This window comes from Desmodus rotundus, chromosome 8 (genome assembly GCF_022682495.2).
Source record: "Desmodus rotundus isolate HL8 chromosome 8, HLdesRot8A.1, whole genome shotgun sequence".
Lineage (NCBI taxonomy): Eukaryota > Metazoa > Chordata > Mammalia > Chiroptera > Phyllostomidae > Desmodus > Desmodus rotundus.
In genome coordinates, this window is record NC_071394.1 from 120,842,530 (window position 1) to 120,866,169 (window position 23,640).

The following is a 23,640-nucleotide window of genomic DNA, read 5'->3' on the forward strand; positions in this document are numbered from 1 at the left end:
CCTCACCTTTACAGTCATTAATCAAGTGGAGCAAAGTCTGTTTAAGAGACTACTAGCTTGTCTTGCGGATGCTAAGAGTGTTCTTTTTTTTTTTTTTTAAAGAAAGTTATATTTATTTTTAGGGAGAGAGGAAGGGAGGAAGAAGGAGAGGAAGAGAAACATCAATGTGTGGCTGCCCCTCACGTGCCCCCTACAGGGGACCTGGCCCACAACCCAGGCATATGCCCTGACTGGGATTCAAACCAGTGACACTTTGGCTTGCAGTCCTGCGCTCAATCCACTGAGCCACAACAGCCAGGGTGCTAAGGATGTTCTTGAAGGTGAGATTTTTTTTTAAGTCAGTATTTATAAATAGGGACAGATATTCCAGGAGTACTATTACTGGAAAAATCAGTGTACAGAACAGCTGGTATGTTCTCAATTAGGAAAATTTCAAACATGCACACTGGCAGCTCCAGACTTCCTATAGAGGTTGGCTGAACAACAAGCTGATTGGAGGGAGGTGGAGTGAGCAAAAAGGCTTGCCATTGCATTTGCTCAGGTCCTTTAATATAATTGAAAAAACTCTCAATTGGCCATGTTAAAGAATTAGTTGGAGAGGAGCTGATGAAGAGTATGTGGAATCCCAAAGCCCCACACTCTCAGGAATTCCTTGGCCCTAACGGTGCCTATATTAAGCGTATCTATAAATACACAGAGAGGGCTGGCGGGAAGGATAGAACCCAAAATGTTAATGGAAGTTGTAAATGGAAGTGGAATTATGAGAACTCTTTACCCTCTTCTTTGTATTTTTCCATATTGTTTGAATCTTTTGCACTGAGCCTGTATCATTTCTCCTGCCCACCCCCAAAAGGAGTTCTTTTCCACAAAGAAAAGAAAAAAAAAATCCTACTGACTTGTACTTTTTCCCACATCTCATTTTACTCATCTAAATTGTGTCCCTCAAATCCCCCAGATTTCAGTTCTCCCATTGTGTCTCCTTCTTGCTTTTATACTTCATTCCCCCTCTGAAAACAACCAAATGTGAAAGAAACAACACTAGGTATAAAAAAAGAGCCCTGGCCTGAGTGTTAAGATTCCAGGTCCAGCCCCATCTTCTCCGTAGGACCTCAGCCTCCACGTCTGAAAAGGGAAGGATTGTGCGAATTAGAGGTTACACACCCGACAACGCCTAGAGGAGCAGGGGCGGAAGAGAAGAGAGACGCGGGCGGCCTGGGGGAGGTTGGGGGCGCTGTGGGCCTGGAGGGCGCTAGCCGGGTCTACAGGAGGCACCGCTGCAGGCCCGGGGCTGACGTGTCTGCCAGTTTATTGTCAGGCTGGATATCAGGTTTTTATATGAAATCTCCTGATTTTTTAATGATTTTTAAGAATTTTGTAAAATCCCTGCAGGCCAGATTGGCCATACCTGTGAAGCTGAGTGGCAGTTGGGGAGCTGACTTTGGGTGGGGTGCTCTTTGAGGCCCGTTGTTTCACTCTCCCAGGTCCTACTCTGACGCCACCTAGTGAGGGGGACTGTCATACCTTCCTCAAAAACCTTGTGAGAAAGGGTTGTTTCTTAAAATTAGATCGATTAAGAGGTCATTTATTTGCATGCCAAAAAAACTTATCTGATTAAATGGCCTCTCGGGTGTAATTAAAATACACCAAAACATGATTTACTTACAGCTAATTAGGAATACAGGATTATGAAAAGTAAAGACCATTTATTATCGACCACATTCCAGGCACTGTTCTGTTTTAAAGTATTATTTCATTTAATCCTCACTATGATCCCATGAATTAAGTAGTATTACTAGCCTGACTTTATTAGATGGGGGAATTGAGGCCCAGGGAGATCATGCAACTTGTATAAAATAACACAGCTAATTAGTGGTGGAGCTGGGATTCCAAAGCAGACAGGCTCAAATTAAGAAGGTATGCTCTTAAGATGATTAAATTGAAATTAGGCTTTCCCCCTAAACCCTCAGCAGAATGCAGAACTCACCCCAATTTTGAAGCAGGAATTTGTGGTTGCAGTTTTACAGGATTTGGATTTTTTTTTTTAATCTGGGTGTCTGAACAGGACAGATATCGTCAGGTTGTACTTGCTCGCAGCAGGTTTCTGCAGCAACTCTGGGAAGGGAAAATGGGTCAAGAGGAGGAAACACCGGGCAGAAGAGCTGAGTGGCCCATGTGCAGGGTTGCCAGATTTAGCAAATTGAGGTGAGCTGGTTTCCATCCACGAGAATATACTCAGAGCTGTGGATTTTTAAAGCTTTTAAGTTTTAAAAAGCAGCAGGAGCCCTTTCCCCACTGCGTGTACAGTCTTCAGAGAAAGAGCAATGATGTGTTGTATCTGCACAGAGGCTCCAGTTTAAACAAGCTCCACAGGTCAGAAGCGAATTCCCAGGGTGCCAGACCCCTGTAGCAAGCGCCTGTCTCTACCAACCAAGACGGTTCCTAATGACCTCTCTTCAGTGATGCTGGGTTCTACCCTACTTGTATTTCTGGATATTAAAAAAGCAGCCTGCCGATGAAAAGCATGAACTTGCGTGCATTTCAATCGGCTCCACCCCTCACTAGCTGTGACCTCTTTGCGCCTGAGACATCTCATCTGCGAAACAACCTTCATCATAGGCTTTTGGTGAAGAGTCCTGACTTCATGCTGTAAAGTATTTAAACAGCGCTGCGCACTGAGTAAGGGCTCTAAAAAATATACTGGCCATTATTATCAAGACCACATAGGATTTCTCCTTGTTGGTCCAGATGAAGCCAGATCTATTCTGTATCTACCAACACCGCCTACCTTAAGAAAGAACAAAAACAAGACCCTTGTAATGCTGCCTGCTACAGACTCACTTCAGATCAACAGACACATGCAGATTGAAAGTAATAGAATGGAAAAAGATAGTTCATGAAAATGGAAAAGAAAAAAAAGAGCAAGAGTAGCAATATTTACAGCAAACCACATAGACTTTAAAATAAAGGCTATAAGAAGTGACAAAGAAGGGCCCAGCAAATCCACTGCGGTATTTATCCAAAGAAACACAAGACATTGTATCGAAAAGACATAAGCATCCCTATGTTCACTGCAGCATTATTTACAGTAGCCAACATATGAAAACAGCCCCAGTGTCCATCAGTAGATGAATGAATAAAGAAGAAGTGGTGCATATATGCAATGGAATATGATTCAGCCGTTAAAAAAAAAAAAAGAATAAAATCTTGCCATCTGCAACACCATGGATGGACCTAGAGGGCATTGTGCTGAGTGAAAGAATTCAGACAGAGAAAGACAAATGCCATGTGATTTTACTTATATGTGGAATCTAAAAAACAAAATAAACCAACAAGCAGAATAGAAACAGACTCACAGATATAGAAGACATTGAGATGGTTGCCAGAGGGGAGGGGGTCTTGGAGGACGGGTGAAAAAGGTGAAGGGATTGAGAAGTACAAATTGGTAGTTACCGAATGGCCATGGGGATGTAAGTTCAGCATGGGGAGCAGAGTCGATAATATTGTAATAACTGTGTGTGGTGTCAGATGGGTGCTAGATTTATCGGGGTGATCACTTAGTAACTTACATAAGTGTCTAATCACTGGGTTGTACACCTGAAACTAATATAATATCGTACATCAACTGTGATTGAAAAAAATAAATAATTATTTAAAAAATAAACAGCCCTGGCTGGTGTAGCTCAGTGGATTGAGCACAGGCTGCGAACCAAAAGGTCGCCAGTTTGATTCCCAGTCAGGGCACATGCCTGGGTTGTGGGCCAGGTCCTCAGTAGGGGGCATGTGAGAGGCAACCACACATTGATGTTCCTCTCCCTCCCTTCCCCTCTCTCTAAAAATGAATAAATAAAATCTTTAGAATGAATGAATGAATGAACAAGTAAATAAATAAAAACCTTGTCAGTGAAATACCTCAGCCCAGTGCAGACTGCTCAAAATAATGATGATAACGACAAACGCTGTGGAGTTCTTACTAAGTGCCAACCCCACATCAAGTGCTTCAATGTGTTATCTCATTTAATCTGCTAAACAATGATCACCATTCTTCCCATTTTTCAGATGAGTAAACAGGCTTAGAAAGGTGAAGGTAAGGTCACAGACAGCCAGGAAAGGGGGAGGCTGTGAGCCCCAGCTAGTGGGACCCAATCACTTGCTCCTGCAGTATTTTATTATGCATCCGGACTGTCTCCTGAGCCACTGGCTCCATTGCAAGTCTGCACTCACCAGCCCAGGACCACAATAAAAGGAAGTCAAATGATGGGCTTAGTGAAGACACTGAAACCATTAGTTTACGTTTCCAAAGCTGTACTTTTTCCAATCTGGGCCTGAGTGGGAAGGAGTAGTGTTAACCTCTTCATTAGTCTATCCTCCCCCACCAGACTGATTCAGCCCCAATAAACAGTGTAGATATAATTACACTGAACAATTGTGTGTTTACTTCTATGTCTAGACACAGAGCTTACACTTGGAAACAAAAGAGAACAGAAAGGAGCAAGCACCCTGCTGTTTTTTTAATTCTTCATATCAAACTTTTTCTCAGCCTGAATGCCTCTCTCGTGATCAGAAGATGTAATTCGGAGTATCAGGACTTTTTAAATTATATTTATTTATTTATTTTTATTGATTGATTTTGGGGGGGGAAGGGAGAGAAATGGAGAGAGAGAAAGAGAGAGAGAGAGAACCATTGATTTTTGCTCCACTTATTTATGCTTAATTGGTTGATTTTTGTATGTGCCCTGACTAGAGATCAAACCCACAGCCTTGGCATATCAGGTTGACACTGTAACCTATGAAGCCACCCAGCCGGAGCAGGACTTTTTTTTTTTTTTTTTACTTTTTTTAGAGCAATCAGTATTAATTTAGGATTAAGAGAATAACATATTTAAACAGCTTCTAGTTGGAGTTGGAACAAGTCATTGTAAACCACAGGGGATAGAGAACATCAGGAAATGATGCTAACACTAGTGAATGAAAGTTTGGTGGGGAATATGTTATTTACATAGTATCAGAGTATCAGTCCCCACAAATTACATATGAACTGTAAAGGGGAAAATATAACTTGCCAGTAGCAAGACCCGCAGACACCCCCTTTATCAAGTGATCCAGTTGACATCACCAACATTGGGACAAACCGACCACAGGAAGAATGATACCAAGTGCCTCCTAAAATGACACATTGAGATAATGTATCATTTCCGCCCCACTGTGCTTAATTGGAAGCTGATCACGAAGAAACTTCAAATAACTCAAATAGAGGGATACTTGACAAAATGACCTATATTCTTCAGAGGTGTCAAAGGAAGACCGAAGAACTGTGTTCAGGTTGAAGAAGAGTGAAATACAACTGAATGGTTTGTAGTTTATTCACAGTTGTGCAATCATCACCGCTGATTCCAGGATATTTACATCTCCCCAAAAAAGAAACTCCCATATCATTAGCAGGCACTCGCCAACCCCCCTTCCCCCACCCCTGACAACCACCGATCTACTTTCTGTATCTGTACATTTGCCCATTTGTGAGTGTCAGTACTTTCTTCCTTCCTATGGCCCAATGGTATTACGCTGTGTGGATACACCACACTTTGTTTTTCCATTCATCAGTTGACAAACATTTGGTTTGTTTCCATTTTTTGGCTATTAAGTATAATGTTGCTGTGAACGTTTATATATAAGCATTTGGGGTAACATGTTTTCAATGTTCTTGGGTATATGTCTATGAATGGAACTCTAGATCATATGGTAACTATGTTTATGTTTTTGAGGAACTGCCAAGTTTCTTTTGAAAGTGGCTGTACCACTTGACATTTCCACCAGCAGTGTATGTTTTAATTTCTCCACGTCCTCACCAACATTTGCTATTGCCTGTCTTTTTTATTGTAGACATGCTAGTGGGAGTGAAGTGGTGTCTCGTTAGGGTTTTGACTCGCATCTCTCTAATGACTAATGATGCTGAGTATCTTGTCATGTGCTTATCAACCATTTGGATATCTTTGGGTGGTTTTCTGTTGTTGAGTTGTGGGAGCTCTTTATATATTATGGATACCAGACCTTTACCAGATACATGATTGCACATATTTTCTCCCATTGTAAGCGGTCTTTTCATTTTCTTGACAGTGTCTTTTGATACACACAAAAGTTCATGGTTTTGATGATGTCCAGTTCATCTGATTTTTCCTTGGTTGCTGTGCTTTAAGTGTCATATCTGAGAAATCACTGCCTAGTCCAAGGTCACAGAGACTTATGCGTGTTTTTCTTCTAAGTTTCATAGTTTTAGCTTCTTTTGGATTTTGAAGGCAAAATTACACCATATTTGAATGCGATGCTCCAACCCACTTGCCATAAAGAACATTACAAAACCCAGTTTTGAGTGGAGTCCCAGAACATTTAAACACTATGCCCCATAATATTGTAATAACTATGTATGGTGTCATATGGGTGCTAGACTTATCGGGGTGGTCACTTCATAAGTCATATAAATGTCTAATTACTATGTTGTGTGCCTAAAACTAATATAATATTGTATGTCAACAGTAATCGAAAATAAATTTTTAATTCAAAAAATACACTATGCAGCAAATCCAGGCTGTGGTGCATGCCACGCTGTCACTTGGGCCTTGTGACACAGCGTAGCATTCAAGTGTTCGTCGGTAAATAAAAGTGCCAGACAAAGACCCTGGCGAGCCCCAGTGGGAAAATTACAGCATAGATAGGTATGTTTGGGGAGCAAAGCCATGCCCTCTCCTGCTATTCCCTATTCTCCTTTCAGGAAAATTTCTGGTTTGCCCCTACGCCCTGAGAGAGACTGAATGCTAGACTGTGGGAAATCATGTAACACTATGAAGTGAGTGCTCTCTGACATGCCAACGGCAGTCCGTCCTCAGATGGTGTGGCGTGTTCGAGGTCAGATTGGCGCGGGTCTAGAAGGCACAAACAAGGTGTGCAAGCAGGTGGGTCAGCGCTGCTCAGCGCCCGCTGCTCCTCTGGCACCCAGGCCTGCTGCACTGCGCCCCTCCATCAGCCCACACCCACGGCCTCACGGAGAGCTTCTTATGGCCAGCTTCGGAGAAAGGAAAAGTTCATATCTGGTTTACAGCTAGGTCTGTGCAATACGTTGACCAATGGCTGGAGAGTGCAAATATAGCATGTTTCCATCATTACAGAGAGTTTTATTAGACAATTCTGGCTAGATTTTGCTGATTTCATTCCTCACAGTGTATGTAGCATGTTTCTCTGTCCTGTGTATTTCCTATAGTTGGATCTAGAGGTTTAATATGTTTTCTTGGGGGGGGGTGCAAGACTTCCTCACGGGTCATATTGTGTTTTCCAATTAATAGGCACATAATGACTGGTCGTCTCTCTTATGATCAACTGTTGATCAATACTACATCCATTATTCCATTAGGAGTTGCAATATAGTAATATTTTAACTTTGTCCTTTCTTCTTCATGTATTAGCTGGAATAATTCTATAAAGAACATTTCTCTCCATGTACCATTTGGCCACATACAGGTACAGTACCAAGTAGAGGTACCAGGAAGGCAGCAGACATAGCTGATTCTTTACCTTTATTTTCAAGTTTTCCTGATGCATTTGTTCACTAACATCCTGAAACAGTCACTTAAAAAAATTTTGTTAAAGGTTTTATCTATTTATTTTTAGAGAGAGGGGAAGTGAGGGAGAAAGACGGGGAGAGAAACATCAATGTGTGGTTGCCTCTCATGCACCCCCTACTGGGGACCTGGCCAGCAACCCAGGCATGTGCCCTGACTGAGAATTGAACCAGTGACCTTTTGGTTTCCAAGCCGGCATTCAATCCACTGAGCCATACCAGCCAGGGCCCAGTCACTAATATTTTTTGAGCACCACCATAAACTCACAGATTTAAATCTATTTTATATGTTCTGATCCATTGCATCTGTTTAATGTTCCGATTGTCTTGTATTTGACCAGTGCAGCCTCTTCAAGTTGGTTTCTGAATACTTTTGACATCAGCCTCTTGGACAGCTTCCTTACTAGCTCACATGATTTGGTGTTCCAGGCTTATCTTCTACATTTTATATTTTATTCCAAATTTGGAAACAACCATTTCCCCAAAGAGCCTTTATTTTCCCAGTGGGAAATGGTCTTTGAAAACCACACTCTAGGTGCTAATGGTGCTCGTCTCCACTGGGTTTATTTGTCATTGTTTCTAGACCATTTCAATCACAGACCTAGGCAATACTACACAGAGAAGAAAAAACTCCATAGAAAAGTGCACTAGAGATTTGAAAAGATAGTGACATGTAAACTTGAAGGTGATTTTGCTGCTGTGGGGGAAGAGATTGCCGGGGAATGGAGCCAACAGGAAGAAGACAGAGGCGGATGATGAAAACACACATTTCACCTACGTTTTGTGAGCAGCTACCTGGTCAGCTCCACCTCTGCTGCTCTTAATCACGCGAGCCAATGCATTTCCTCTTTGCTTAAAATACTTTAAAATCTTAAGCTAATTTGAGTGCAACCGTAAGAATCTGAGTAAAAGGGCGCCAGGCAAGGCTTGGGCACTACTCCAAACCCTTTTCCAGAGGTGCCCTGGAGCTGGCTGGCTCCTACTGGCTCATAAGGGTCATTCTGCACACCTCTTCCCAGCTCTGTCTTCAGTGACATCACATTAGTACCTTGAAGTTGGCCATGGTGGGAGGATTTATATCATGGATGTTGGCCAATGTTACAAATCAGGGCTTCTTTCCTATCTCCGAAAGCTGGTCGTGAAGCATTTATTCACACACTGCTACCTTGGGCTTGCCTTTTGCTTAAACCCTGCTGCAGTGGCCACTTGCACACAGGCTTCCTCAGGTACTGACCAAGCCTTTTATTTCCAGTACTGTCCTCTCCAGACCAGTTCAGCACTTCTGTGTGAGGGAAGCTAGTGCCCCAAGGAGCAACCTTTGATTCATAGGAAACAGGACTTGGTATACAAATGTTTTCCTTTTCATTCCCAAGTTGGAAAATTTTTTGTTTGTTTTTGAGAAGTGTTATGAGTTCATTTAAGCTAAACTGATGACATATACCAGGGAGCAAGATCTCAGAGACTCCCTGAAGTTGGACAGTTTGGGTATGAATTTCACAAGGCTTCTCAGAAGACTGAGCAACCGGTCACCCAGAGTGACAGTCAATGTAATAATGCATCCTTCTATTGGCTTTGCCTCCATCCCTGTTTTCACCCACGCCTCCTGAAATCACATTCCCAAGTAAATGACTTAACACATAAGCTTTAATGGTCAGCTGTCAGTTCAGGGGAACCAGGCTAAGATACCAGCTTCTATAAATATTCTTTGTCTCCAGGTTATAGAGTTAGCTGATCAAAGATACACTGTTGTGGAAAAGGATATAAATAGAGCTATTCCAGAATGGAGTCAGAGCTGCCACCCCAGAGGAATTGCCTTGTACATCTTACTCCTCACATCTTGGGAATGTTTGAAGTGGGCCAGAAACCGTGGGATTGGGCCAAACCAACATTGTATTTTAAACAACTACCTGTAAAGCTACCAGTAAAGCTGACATCCTGACTACAGGACTGAAAATTAAGGGAATTCCTTAGAATTAGCACCACCATGTATAGCTAAAGAACAGCTTAGCTCATTTGCATCTATAGAAAGTCCTTCCTTCTGTTCATGGAATTATTTCCCTTCCTTTTCTTATAAATACTTGCCCTTACCTCTTAATCATTAGAACTCTATTTGGGCTTCTGTTTGAATCAGTGCTTCCCAAGTAGCTGTTCTTTGATCTCAAATACCGGTTTCCTCACTTTGGCTTTTTATTTTTAAGGGTATCACAGTAAAAAAGAAAGAAAGAGAGAGAGAAAGGAAGGAAAGGGGATAAGATTTATTCCAGATCTGCGAGGATCCCCTTCAGAATTCCCTCTCCCACGTGTAATTTGCTCTCGAGGCTGCCCCCTAAGTCTCCCTCTACCATCACTTCTTGTACTGTGATGCTAGGGGTGACCACCCCTGTGTGGTAAGCCATAGCTACTCTGCCAACAGAGAGCCCCAAGTGGACACACATGACACAGGACAAGTTTGGAAGAACACGAGGAGAGAAGGAATTCAATTGCATTTCCACATATCAACATTTATGTGCATGTCTGTGGAAAGAATGATCTGCTTTGCTATCAGCTGAAAGGCACAGAAACTCCGTAGAATTAGGTAACCCAGAGGGATGTGTTTAGATAATGTCTGCCCATTTCCCATTGAAGACACCCGGTCATCATTTTGCTCCATTTCTGTCTTTCCTATTTCCCCTGCATTACCTAGTTGAACCTCCTTATCTGACAGACAAAGAAAAGAAGGCCTGGATGAAAGCAGCAGCTGTGACATATTTGCCACAAGGAAGGGCAGTCACGTGTGCAGCGCAGGGCACTTGCTTCTGCAGGACAGAGCTGGGCCTGTGCTTCTGGCCGTTACTTCTCACACCCTCCTCTCATCGCCAGGTTTGCTCCTTGGTTTCCGCATGGACTGGGCCTCCCCCGCTGGTCTGTGGCTTTGCATTTCCTCAGCTGGCCTCCTTCTTACCCTGGGTCAGAGCAACAGTCTACTTTGCCTGGCGATGGCACCTAGCTGACCTCAGTCACTGCCACTTTATTTATCAAATTCTGAATGAAGTCTGCTCTCTACTCATAAACCTAAGGTTTGTGATCAGAAGGAAAGAACCCTTTTTAGTTCCCCACACCCAAAGTAGGTTAACACTAAGTATCTTTTCACACCTCTCTAGTTTTTCACTTTCTGGTTTTTGCTCAAAGAAGTTAAACGAAATGCAAACCAGCAGGGGATTCCCGCATGAGTTAGCAAGGCTGCTATGTCTTACTAACTGGTGGGACTGTTGGTCCTCCCTCCACTTTCCTGACTGGAAGATCCTCTGTATCTTATAATACTCTGCTGGGGCAACAGCCTTCACAGAGTGTACAGTACAGAGGCTTTGATGCAATTGAGCAAGGTCCAGCTGCATAGGGGTTTAAGGAAAGGATTTGTGGTCCTGTTGTTCCTCCTTGCACCTTACTGATCAATGAAAGGGCAAAGGTGGAAGGCATCCTCCCGGTTGGCAAAGTTCTAAGACTAGACCAGCTGCATAAGGAGAAGACACATGACATTGGCATTTTCCTGGTCAGATCAGACATTCTCAAAAAATGCTATCTAACATGCCTACCTTAAATATAGTATAATTTGTATAGGGTGCCACCTAGTGGTCAATGGTAAATTCATGTTTTCAACCCAAGGATGTAACACAAGCAGTTGCACAGGTCTAAACTGGCGCTGTCCAAAACATCTGTAGTGTAAGCCACATTTGAGAAGTGTGTAGAGCCAGGGGCCATGAAGGGCATTTCTGAGGCCAATTCTGAGGCTTAGTGTGATGAGGTCTTGAGACAGGTGGTAGCAGTGGCTGTGGAAACAGGCGGAGGTTGTGAGAGGCATTTCCCAAGTATGGATGGTGAAAAAAGACTCTACGTTTTGACCCTAGATGCCTGCAGCTAAGCTGTTCACCTGGTCTAAGGATCTGTTGGAAGATCCAGAGACTCCAGAACAGAGCCTTGTTCTGGGCCCCCAGCTCTGAGTTCAGGAACATTTTAGACCCAGCTGGATTTACCCGAGGTCTGGGAGGGTGATGAGTAAAGACTGTTCGTGCCGGGGGCACTGGAATGGTGCCCACAGTACCACTGCATATTGTTCAACCCCAGATCTGGTGAGGACCACTGGTCCAGCACATGTCCAGGCTGATGTATACACACAGAGGGCTGGGCCTCAGAGGGACAGCTGAGCTTCCTGAAAGCCTAATGTAACCCAGTTTTATCTAGATCCTTCCATCTGCAACTCACCCCCACTGCCAGCACATACACGCTTATGGTGAGATCTTCTTAGGTTCTGAAGCCAGCGTTTTACTCTCTCCAAAAGAATGCTGCTCTCCAGCATGCTGTTTTCTGACTCTGCTCGTTTCCTTCTGGTTCCCCTAGGTATGTAGGACCTGTTTGACTTACCCAGTGAGGGTAGTTGGGCTTGGCTTTCCTTCAGCTGGAGCCAACTGTGACATTCATCAATACAGCCGACAAGCAGTGGGTGAGAAAATGAGGCTCCTAGAGAATTCCTACGTGCCTTGGGCAGATCGGCCTCCCTTCTGTTGGAACGGGTTCAGAGACCAGTTAAGAACTGTCATCGATAGAGCAGGAACATTGAAAACAGTTGCTTAACCTCACCTCTTAATATGCAATGGCCCAGAAGTGATAAACACAAAAAGCCCTTGAACAATTCACAATTGGATTTACAGGTACAGACCTGCCTGACAGACTTGGAGTTCCCAAAGCAGGCTGGACTGGAATGAGGGACAGACAGCAGGTTTGGGAAAGACAAATGACCATAAGAGTAAAACCCTGTTTAATTTACCTAAAGAGTGTCTGCATTTGGCTTTTCTTCCATCAACCCCTTCTATTGATGTACGTCTGCACAACTGTCCCACAAAGGAAGAGCCGTTACATGTATCTGATGTTGATTATAACACTGTTTGAAGTAGCCAAAATTAGAAAATATCTCAATGATCCTTGTGGAGGATTTGCTATATAAACCAAGACACTGCCAGACCATGGAATACTAGGTAATCATTAAGGAAAAGGTAGAGAAAACAACAACAAAAGGGCAAAACAGATGAAAAATCATGGTTTTGAAAACACTGGACATTAGGTGATAGAGGACAGTAATCCTTATGGAGCTCTTCAATGTAGTCTGTATGCCCAGGCACAGTCTGGATCCCCCCAGCCTCGTGGACCTCATTCTCCATCTGCTAAAGCCACACTGGATGTGTGTTCATCCCCGACACCCACTATGATCCCTCTCACCATAGGGCCTTTGCCCCTGCTCTTCCCTTTACCTGATACCTTCTACCCATCCTTCAGATCTCAGCTTCCTCAGGTTCTCCCTGACCTCCCAACTAGGTCACATCCCTCAAATATGCACTCTCGGAAGAATATTTTTCTGGTCCTCCTGCCTCTTATTTGCCATAATATATTCAAATGTGTGTACACATATATGGCTCTTTTGATGATATCTATAGCCTCATTGGTTTAAAGGTAGACTGGGTCCATGTGCCTTTTCATTCTCTATTGAATCAATGCCTCATACAATACATTCTGTAACTATTTGTTAAATGTGTAAATCAATGAATGCAATTCTTACTTGGGGTGATTTTCATAATATTTAACAACTAATGTAGCACAGGCACTTCTCATTCAGTACTGGAGTCAGCTGTAAACAACCAGTACGACCATACATGTGAACACCGACTGTATAGAAGTCTTGTCTGGAAAAAGTCCAACCCTTGTTAATATAACGAGAACCATTTGTGCGACATCCATGTAACCTGGCAGCCAAGGAGAGTGGACTGGAATGCGCATGCATGAACAATGGCGACTTCACTGTGCTAGTCAGTGGGGGTGGTAGATGCCATTGAGTGAGCATGTGTGCTGTGTGGCTGTCATATTCAAAATGACTGAGCAAGTACCTGCAAATTTGCACCAAAGTTTGCGTTGAGCTTGAACATTCCTATGCAGCAACTATTCCGATGATTTAGAAGCTGCAGCTATGGGCAACTGGTGATTGGCAGCTTCATCACATCTCGTGCAGAATTTTTTTGTGAAACATAAAATCACTCAGGTGACTCAGTCCCCCTATAGCCCATATTTGGTTCTTCCCTGCAACTTCTGGCTTTTCCCAAAACTAAACTTACCTTTGAAGGGGACGAGATTTCAGACTGTTGATGAGATTCAGGAAAATACGATGGGGCAGCTAATGGGGGTTGGGAGAACTGTGTGAGGTCCCAAGGTGCCTACTTTGAAGGGGACTGAGGTGTTATTGTCCTATGTACAATGTTTCATGTATCTTTTTCAATAAATGTCTCTATTTTTCATAGTATGCGTCTGGATACTTTCTGGGCAGACCTCATATATTAGCCCTGACTATGTTACAGCACCAAAGGTTGTAACAAACTTAGGGCTTTCATCCTAAACCTATTATAGGATTACAGGGGCATATGAATAATTGAAATAATACATTTAAAGTACACATGGAAAAGTCAAATCAGATCTATTTACTTAATTTAATTTAGACCCTGAGTCAGTTAGGGTTAATTTCAGCTGCATGTGATAGAAAATCCAAATTAATGAATAAGCCTTGCATGTGACAAGGTTTTCTTTTCACACATACACACAGATGCAGTCTGGAGCTGATGTGGAGAGTCTCTAAGATATCAGGAACACAGGTTCTCTAAGCTTTCCATTCCTCCATTCCTAGGACTCTTGTCTTCGTGGTCTAGAATGGCTGTTGGAGTTCCAGCCATCACATTCACATTCCAGGCAGCAAGATGGAGGATTGGGTGAAAAGAGAGACAAGAAAGTACGACTTATACACTGGGGGGGAAAATGGGCAACAGATACTGCATGTGATAGCAACTAGATGTCAGCTTTAACAAACAAGGCCTTAAAAGTAGCCATTTGTTTTGTGTCTCAGCCTATACACAGTGGTGCTATTGGCTAGAAATGGGGGGAGGGGGCACTCGCGGTTTCCCTGGTGTTGCAACTGGACCAGCCCTTGCAGTTGTTACAATTGCAACAGGCACCTCAGCAACAACCATCAAAGAACTTTGGAAAAACAAGGTTTATTACTCACAGATCCTGAAGAGTACACAGCCCACCCACGGCCCCACAGTAAGGTCACAGTAAAGAAAGAGAGAGAGAGCACAGACCTTGGGTTCTGCTTTTATTAAGGTCAAGAATGGGGTGCCTAGGGTGTTATGGGTTCACTCTTTACTGCTGAATTTGAACAGAGTGGTAATTAAAGCACATAAAGAGAAAAACAGGGTCACTCAAACACCAACAAACTGAATTCAGCAACATAAAAATTATGCACCAAGACCAAGTGAGATTTATCCTGGGAATGCAATTTGGTTTAACATCTGAAAAGCAATTCTGTAATAAATCCTAACAATAAAATGAAAAAACCAAGAACCACATGATTATGCCACTAGACCCAGAAAAGCATTTGACAAAATTCAACACCTCATTATGAAAAATACACTCAACAGCCCAGCCTGGTGTGGCTCAGTGGATTGAGCGCCTGCAAACAAAAGGGTCACCCGTTCAATTCCCAGTGTAGGGCACATGCCTGGGTTGCAGGCCAGGCCCCCAGTAGAGGGCGCTGGAGAGACAACCACACATTGATGTTTGCCTCTCTTCCTCCTCCTGTCTAAAAATAAATAAATAAAATCTTTAAAAAAAAAGAAAAAGAAAAATACTCCCAACAATAGAACGGAATTCCTTAATCTTAATAAAGAACAACTACCAAAAACACATAACTAATGTAATGTTTAAAGGTGCTGGATGTTTGCCTTGGCTGGTATGGCTTAGTGGATTGAGTGCCAGCCTGTGAACTGGTCAGTTGCCAGTTTGATTCTGGGTCAGTGTTGGAAAAAATTGTACTGGAAGTTCCAGCCAGAGAAATTGTGTGTGTGATGGGGGGGGAAGGATCCTGACCGGAAAGGAGAAAGTAAATCTATCTCTATTCACAGGTGATATGATCTTGTATATAGAAAATCCTAAAGAATTAACTGAAAAACTATTAGAACTAATAACCAGTTCATCAAGATTGCAGGATATAAGATCAATAAAAAAAATCTATTATATTACACTATACTTGCAACGAACATCTACTAATACGTGCTACAACATGAACAAACCTTGAAAATATTGTGTTAAGTAAGAAAACCCAGGGTTCACCAAAGGTTCACACTGTGTGATGGTTATCTTTATATGTGATACCCAGAATAGGCAAATCCTCAAATGGTCGATTAGCGACAGAAAGCAGACTAGTGGCTGGAGGTGAGGAGGAAATGACGGGTAATGGGTACAGGGCTTCTTCTGGGTGTGATGCGGAGTTAGTGGTGATGGTTGCACAACTTTGTGAATGTACTAAAACTCACCACACTGTACACTTTAAAGGAATGAATTGTGTGGTATATGAATTATATCTCAAAATAGCTGGTTTTTTTTTAAAGAAGCTGGTGAACACGAGACTATATCTAAAACACATATACAACAGCAACTAAATTAGAGGATTAACAGCATGGAAGAATTATAATAACGGACAATCACTGGGGTTGCATGCTCCCACAGACACACATGGAATAATTTTCATTTCAAAAAGACGAAGAACTGCAGTTGATTAAAACATATTGAATATATAAAAAGCCATGAGTTCAGAATAATTTTTTAGAAAGGAAATAGTCTTGGAGATTGCTGGAACATCAAACCTATTCCCCTGAAAATGGATAATTACAGGGAAAGAACTAAACATTCATCCCGCCCTTCTGATATAAACTGAATTTCAGTGTAACTGAATACCCCTGTGGATAAGGGAAAGATTTTCAGCGCAGAAGAATTCTGTCTAGGACTGGAAATAAGGTAAAGGCAAGAGGGTCATAGGGTATAAAACTTAAGAAGGTACTCAGGACAAGCATCCAAATTGAAACATTATTTCAATTATTAGTGACATAACTGATTCAGGCATTGGTCAGTAATGCTTCTAAAACCACTAGGAGAAAGGCGGATAGGAAACAAAACCAGGCTGTCACTATCTGAACCCAAGAATCCATCTTTATGTCACAAAAAGTGAGGCAACTAATACACACCTTCTGATACGGGTGCAGATAGTACGAGCAGGAAGAAATCGCCACCGAAGAAGGAATCTCAGGAAAAAAAATTTAAATCATAACATAATCAGGCCTTTAGAACTGGAAATATTGAGCACAAAGGATGAAGTCCACGAGAAAGCAATACAGCAGATCCCAAAGGAGGGATTTTATATTGGACCTTAATTTCATCAACAAGTAAATGAAAGAAATAATAAAATGGGAGGGGGCTGTTCTAGATTAAAAGAAACATAAGACTTACGAGAAACACAGGAGACATAATAATCAAAATGATCTTGTTTGATCCTGATTCCAAACAGAAAGTACCCCAAAAAATCATACAATAAAGGAAATTTGAGTAAGGCTTGGTAATTGAATATTTAGGAATATCTTTAATTTTGTTAGATGTGATAATGGCATTGTGGTTACGCAAGAAAATATTTGGATTTTTCTTTTTGAGTTGCATACTGAAGTATTTAGAGGCAAATGATATGATGCCTGGGGTTTGCTTTAAAATACTCCAGCAACAAAACATAACAAGGAGGAAAGGGTAGATGAAAACTAGTATATGGTAAAATGAAGCTAGGAGATGGACACGGGGAGTTTGTTATACTTTCTACTGTTCAGTATGTTTGGAAAGTTTCACGATGAAATCCCCCCACCCCCCCCAAAAAAAAACATGGGTACAGCGTTATTCTAGAGAAACTCTTCTAACTGCCTGCGTGTTCAGGAATGAGCTCTGCAGCCATGTTTGCAAACTGAAAATTGGAAAAGACTTTAATGTCTGCCGAGGAAAGAAGAGATAAATAAATTGAGGTAATGTAATAAGAGGTTGTCCTGTCAGCAGCCATTCCCCATTCCTCCTGGTCCATGAAACCCTGATCCCCAGGCAGAAATGTCTTAAGGACACATCGTGATGAAACCAAAGCATGGTTTGGAATTGCCTTTCTTTTTGCCAGTAAATTGCTCGATGGTGGGCAGGCAACCAATTTCACCAAGGAGAACTAAGGAAATTTTTTGGGTAAGAGGCTTCTAGGAAAGATTCACCATATTTTCACTGATTCTAAAACACAATCCTTTTATCGTCTCTGAAATTGACGGGCTTCTCACAATCCCATAGCATTTCACCATCACTGTCTGTCAGACGGCTGTTGTGATGTATTGCAGTATTTGTCATTCCCTATGTGTGTGCAAGCTTGATCTGAAAACCTACAGTTTGTGATATCTTCTGAAAACCTACAGTTTGTGATATCTTCTGGTAAGATCCAGAAAGTGCCAGAATTAAAACCTGCAGAACGGGCCTTCTTGAGACAACAGTGGTATACCACGTGAGGAGATGCTGTACTGCCAGCGTCCCGAAGTCTCAATTAGTACAGGTATTAATTATCTCGCTGATGAGAAATCTGCAGGTAGGCTATTCCATTGTTGGGTCAGTGACTCAACAATGTCAGGATGCAGTTCGACCTCCCTGGGATTCTTTTTGTTTTCCCCTTGTGGGCCCAAGTTAACTGTCGCAGCTCTGAGCATCATGCCCTTGCCTGACTGTATCCAAAGCTGGAGGCGACAAAGATGATGCCTTCAGAACAACCTGGACAGACCTAGAGAGTATTATGCTAAGTGAAATATGTCAGATAGAGAAGTACAAGTACTGTATGATCTCACTTATATGTGGACTCTTTAAAAAAAGACGAAAAGAAAAGAAAGAGGCTCATAGGTAACAAAGAACAGGTTGGTGGTTGCCAAAAGTGGGGGTGGGAGGTGAGGGAGCAAACTGGGCAAAGGGAATCAAAAGGTACAAACTTCCAGTTACAAAATAAACAAGTCAGAAGGATGCAATGTATAACGTGATGACTATAGTTAACAATACTCTAGTGCATATTTGAACACTGTCGAGGGAGAAAATCTTAAAAGTCTTCATATTAAGAAAAAATGTTCTCATCACAAGAAAAAAATTACTTGTAACTACAATCATGTATGGTGAAGGATGTTAACTAGATTTATTGTAGTGATCATTTTGCAATAAATACAAATATCAAATCACTATTTTGTACACCTGAAACTAATATGTCAATTACACCTCAATAAAAAAAAGTGACAAATTAAAAGAAAAAAAAAAGAATAGCCTAAGAAGACATGACGAGTAAATGTAATGTAGTATCCCATTCCTGGAATAGAAAGGCAACTTGGTAGGAAAATGGCAAAATAAAAAAAAAATTGTTGAATTTAGGTAACAGAAATGTACCAGTCAAGGTAGTTTCTTGGATGTGACGGATGTACGAAAGTAATTTAATAATTAAGATGTTCACAACAGGGGAATTCTATGTATCTGTTTTTGCAACTTTTCTGTAAGTGTAAAACTATTCTAAAATAAAATGTTTTGTTTTTAAATGGGAAACCCAACAGTGCTTTCTTACAGAGTCGCGGGAAATCCATGCGAAAGTAACACAAGTGCAAGGTTCAGTGCTTAGCACACAGGAATGGCTATGACGATTTTTATAAAAGACGAGGGACTAGAGCTCTGACACTTAAGTACTTTAACCAGGACAAGCAAAAGTCAGCGGCGCGCGGCTCCCACCGCGTCCACCCAGCACGCGCGCAGAGGCGCGCGCGCGCACACACACGAACACCGCCGGGGTGGGGACGCCGGCGTGGGGCGGGGCCAGCCGCAGTTCCCACGCTGGCCAACGCCCCCGGAAGTAGCGTTGTCCGGTGCTCCGCGGGGCGGAGGCTGTATATGGCAGGATGCGGTGTCGTCTCCTGGGCGGCGATGCTGCTGCTGTTGCTAGACGACGCGAACTAGCTTTCGTCACTTCCTCGGCCTGCCCACTCTCCAGGCCGGAACTCGGGGGCCTGGAGCCTGGGTGAGCACTGACTCGTCCTGAGAGTTCCAGGACTGGGGCCAGCGGGGCAGCTGGAGTCGAGGCCACGCCACCTGCAGGGAAGAACCCAAGCCGAGGCGGGAAGATGGCTGCAGACAAACCTGCAGGTGAGGCGCCCGCGCCCTGCGCGCTGAGAAGGCAGGACACGCGGGGGTAGGCAGACCCTGCGCGCGGAGGCGAAGGGCCCCCGAGTGGGGACTAGGGTGTGGGGACTCCAGGGCGACGTTAACTTGGGCGTGCATTTCTGTTCCCTGTCCCCTCCCTCGGCTGGCGCTAATGTGAGTCTTTGGGCCCCAGGTCCAGGAGTTTTTTACCCAACTGCAGCTTGAAGTCGCTACTGCCGATTCTTGCCCCACCCCACCCCGTCCAGAATATCTCAGGCTAAAAAACCCTAAATTTACTTAGCCGCTTCATAGAGTTTTCGACTTCGCGGTGGGGAAGGCAGAGTAAGGAAAATTCACCCCGGAACTCAGAGCTGCCTCAGTGAGCCCTGGCTCCCGCTAACACTCACTCACCTGTGCTGTTTTGGCCGCATCAGTCTGCCTCTGATCAGGCAACCACTGTTTTAAGTAGATTTGACATTATAGTGTGCCACTCTGACCTGTGCTCTCCAACATCTTGCATTTAGAGCCTTTTTCCCCCTAGTTCTTTGACGTGCGATTAATTTAATCTCTATTTTGTTTATGAATTACTGCTCCATTTCTAGAATCTTTTCCATTAAGGAATATAAAAGTCTTTCCTGCCTACTTCTGGGAGCGTGAGCGGCATGTGTTTGCAGTTAGAAATTAGTGATCTCGCCCTGGCTGGTGTGGCTCAGTGGGTTGAGCCCGGGCCTGAGAACCAAAGGATCGCTGGTTCCATTCCTGGTCGAGCACATGCCTGGGTTGCAGGCTGGGTCCCCAGTAGGGGGCGCCTGAGAGGCAGCCAACACATTGATGTTCCCTCTTTCTCCCTTCTCCTCTCTCTAAAAATAAATAAATAAAATATGTAAAAAAAAAAAAAATCTCTGTGGTAACCAGGTTTTGTTGGAAGAAACGTAAGTGAGAGGAGTTGGAGGTGGTCCTTAGACTTTACAGTGAAATTAATTTTTAAAAGAAAGGAAGAGAAAATCTCGGTGCACTGTGGGTTTTAGTAGGTCCTGATCATAATAGCCAACAGATAAACTCGATTTGAAATGAAGTGAGCCCATCCTAATACAGGTACAGGTAAGTAACATCATTAGAGGATCTCTCCAGTAATCTGTTAAAAAAAGAGTAACAACAGAGAAAAGGTTTAGAAAGTGAGGATAATAGAGTGTGCTGTAGATTTTAGGTAGGCTGGTCAGGGAAAGCCTCTGGTGAGGTGGTATTTGAGCAGAGAGCTAAATGAAAAGAAGGGGTGAGGGAAATAGAGATATGTGGATGGGGAGAACGTTTCAGGCAGGGAATAAGCATGACCTTTCCAAGGCTGGACCAAGGTGACCAACATATTTCTTCTTAATTTAGGACAGTGTCTCTGTTTCCCAGTTTTACCATACCTGTTAACCCATACCATTCCACTTCCCAGAATGACCTTTCTAGGGTTAAAGTCCATCTAGTTCTCAAGTCCTGTCACAGTCATACAGCATTCTTCTACTTATCCATTCATTCTTTCACAAAGATTGAGTGCCAGCTGCTGCCTTGGATGTTGAAGAGGTGGATTTGACATACTCCCTGCCTTTGAGGACCTATTGTTCAGCCTGCTAGAGACAGACCTGTTACAGCGGCACTCCCACTTGTGAAGAGCTATGTAATTGCCGTAGTAGAAGGATACGTTCTTGAATGATAGGAGGCTGTTTCTTTGGTTGGTTTAAGTTTATAGGCTAGGAAATAGGAAACTTCCTACCCTTATACTAAGGTTGGATTTGTATTACGTAAATGAGTGTTCAGTGTGGCACTCTTGCATTTCTCTATTCCTCCTCTCCATGCCCATTTCAACTGCTGTGGCTCTTAATGTGATCTCTTTCACATTAAGCAGCCTCTTGACTGATGTTTGTCTCTTCCTCTCCAGTCCATTCTTCTCACTGCTGTCTTTTCACTTTATTTCTAAAGCATTAATCTGATCATATCATCCCCCACCCATAAACGTTCTAAGACTGTACCATCTGTTGTGTGCATCAAAATCTCACTCGTAATGTCATTTGTGAGGCTCTTCACAAACTATTTTCAGCTCTTGTTTATCGCAGCCCATCTAGCTCTTCACACCCAAAGTGACTCTTTTGAAAAGCATTGTGTTCTGTTGAGCTTCTGAGCAGTAATGCCCTGCTTTCTCCTCTCTGTCTGGTGCGCACACTCTTCATTCAGAATCTAGTCTATATGCTCTGTATGTGTGAGCTCCTGAGCCCAGGGCCCTTTTCATGGAGGGTCTTGTGTACTTGTTCTTCATTAGGTAAGAAAAGGAGCCCATATATTTAAACAAAATAAGTAATTCTGGCTTCAAGTTGTGATAAATATTGTGAAGAAAAGAAAAATGAGTAAGAGGATGGAGGATAACTGAGAGTAAGTTTCTACTTTGAATATATTGGTTAGGGGTAACATTCGAACAGAGACCCTAAAGATAAAGAGCCAGCCATGGGGGGAAAGAATGGTCCCCCATGGCTGGGGGGGAGCAACATACGGGGAATGTTCAAAGAACAGCAAGAAGACCCCTTGAGGAAAGAGACTTTGTGTCAGCAATGCTCTCTCTCCAGCACCTAGAACAATGGTTGGCATAGAGGAAGAACTTGATACATATTATAGCATGGCGAGCGAAGGCAACACGGCGAGAGATGAAGTCAGAAGTGTGGCAGGGGATAGCTTGTGTCGGGGCTTGTGGGCCATGGAAACAATTTGAATTCATTCTAATGGGAAGCCACTAGCATGGTGGTTTCCCATTAGAATGAATTCAGCATGGGAAGCCTTGCTGAATGGGAGAATTCAGCAAGGGCACGATGTGATCTGATTTGTGTTTTAACTGAGCCAGGTGACCATTGATAAAGAGTTAGGAGCACAGGGTTTGAAATCAGACAGCCTAGGTTCATTCTAGTGGTGCCATTTGGTGTTTGTGAGACCCCCTTGGGCAAATTTTAAGAAACCTTTTTGATGTTTCAGCTTTCCTGTGTGTAGAATAGAAATGATAATATGTACCTCACAGAGTTGGTAAAGGGTTAAATGAGGTAATCTCAGACCCTGATTTTTAAAAGGCTGACTAGTGTTACAGTGCTTTAGGGTAGTGGTAGGATGGGGAGGAGAGGCAGATAGGAGAAACATTTAGGGAGTAAAATTGGCAGAATTTGTGACTGACTGGGTATGGAAGGTATAAGCAGAAAGCCTTGTTCTTTGGAAAAAGTTCTTAGTTAAGCTTCAGTGTCTTTATCTGTCAATTAGGGGTCCTAATAGTTTCCTAATTTATTCCTAATCACTTTCTAATTTATTTATCTCACAGGATTGTAGCTTGTGAGGATGAACTGAGGTAAGGTGTTTATTTTAGTCCACATCCTCTGGGGAGGGGAACCTGATTAAGGTGCTAACTTTTTATTTGGAAGGTACAAGTCCAGGGTAGTGAGAATGATGGAGAGAAGGAAGGAAGGCAGAGGAAGATGCGATATATTCCATCCCTGGGTACTGTCTCACCTTGAGCTGGGAAGAAACATAGAGGTCACTTGGAGAAGCTACACATCCAAATAGTCCATGTGAGAGAAGGAATGATTTATCTGTCCAGCTTCTTCCAGTTTTTTGTTTCCAGTTGGTCAGTACTTAACCTCCTGGAAACACATTTACCTGTGTTTCTAGGTTCTGTGGCTTCTCAGCGACTGATCAGCCAGCAGTTCTCACACCCTGACTTGTGTGTCAACCAAACCATAAAGGGATGAGTGTCCCAGAGTAGATGGGGCATCGAACAAAGTTAAAGATTGAAGGGGGAGTGGAAGGTTCACAAGGTTTGTGTCCTTGTATAACATGTCAAAGTGGTATAAAACCACCCTGGCTGGTGTGGCTCAGTGGATTGAGTGCCAGCCTGCCCCCCGAAAGGTGGCTGGTTCCATTCTTGGTCAGGGCATGCACCTGGG

At 43.0% G+C, this 23,640-nt stretch overlaps 1 protein-coding gene and 1 long non-coding RNA gene across 4 annotated transcripts in view; both read left to right on the top strand.

The window, feature by feature from the left end:
• LOC128781506 (uncharacterized) overlaps nt 1-312 on the top strand; it is a 32,836-nt gene extending 32,524 nt beyond the window's left edge. The window contains exon 3 of the long non-coding RNA XR_008427485.1: nt 123-312. This is a non-coding gene — a long non-coding RNA (uncharacterized lncRNA). The remainder of the gene's footprint in view (nt 1-122) is intronic.
• Nucleotides 313-19,404: 19,092 nt separating this feature from the next.
• Nucleotides 19,405-23,640, top strand: part of CNOT10 (CCR4-NOT transcription complex subunit 10) — a 56,120-nt gene continuing 51,884 nt past the window's right edge. For 2 of the 3 annotated variants that reach the window (XM_024565779.3, XM_045199818.2), the window contains exon 1: nt 19,405-19,684. In XM_024565779.3, coding sequence (XP_024421547.2) covers nt 19,663-19,684 — 22 coding nt within the window. In that variant the 5' untranslated portion in view covers nt 19,405-19,662. The remainder of the gene's footprint in view (nt 19,685-23,640) is intronic. The other variant, XM_045199817.3, reaches the window with a different exon arrangement.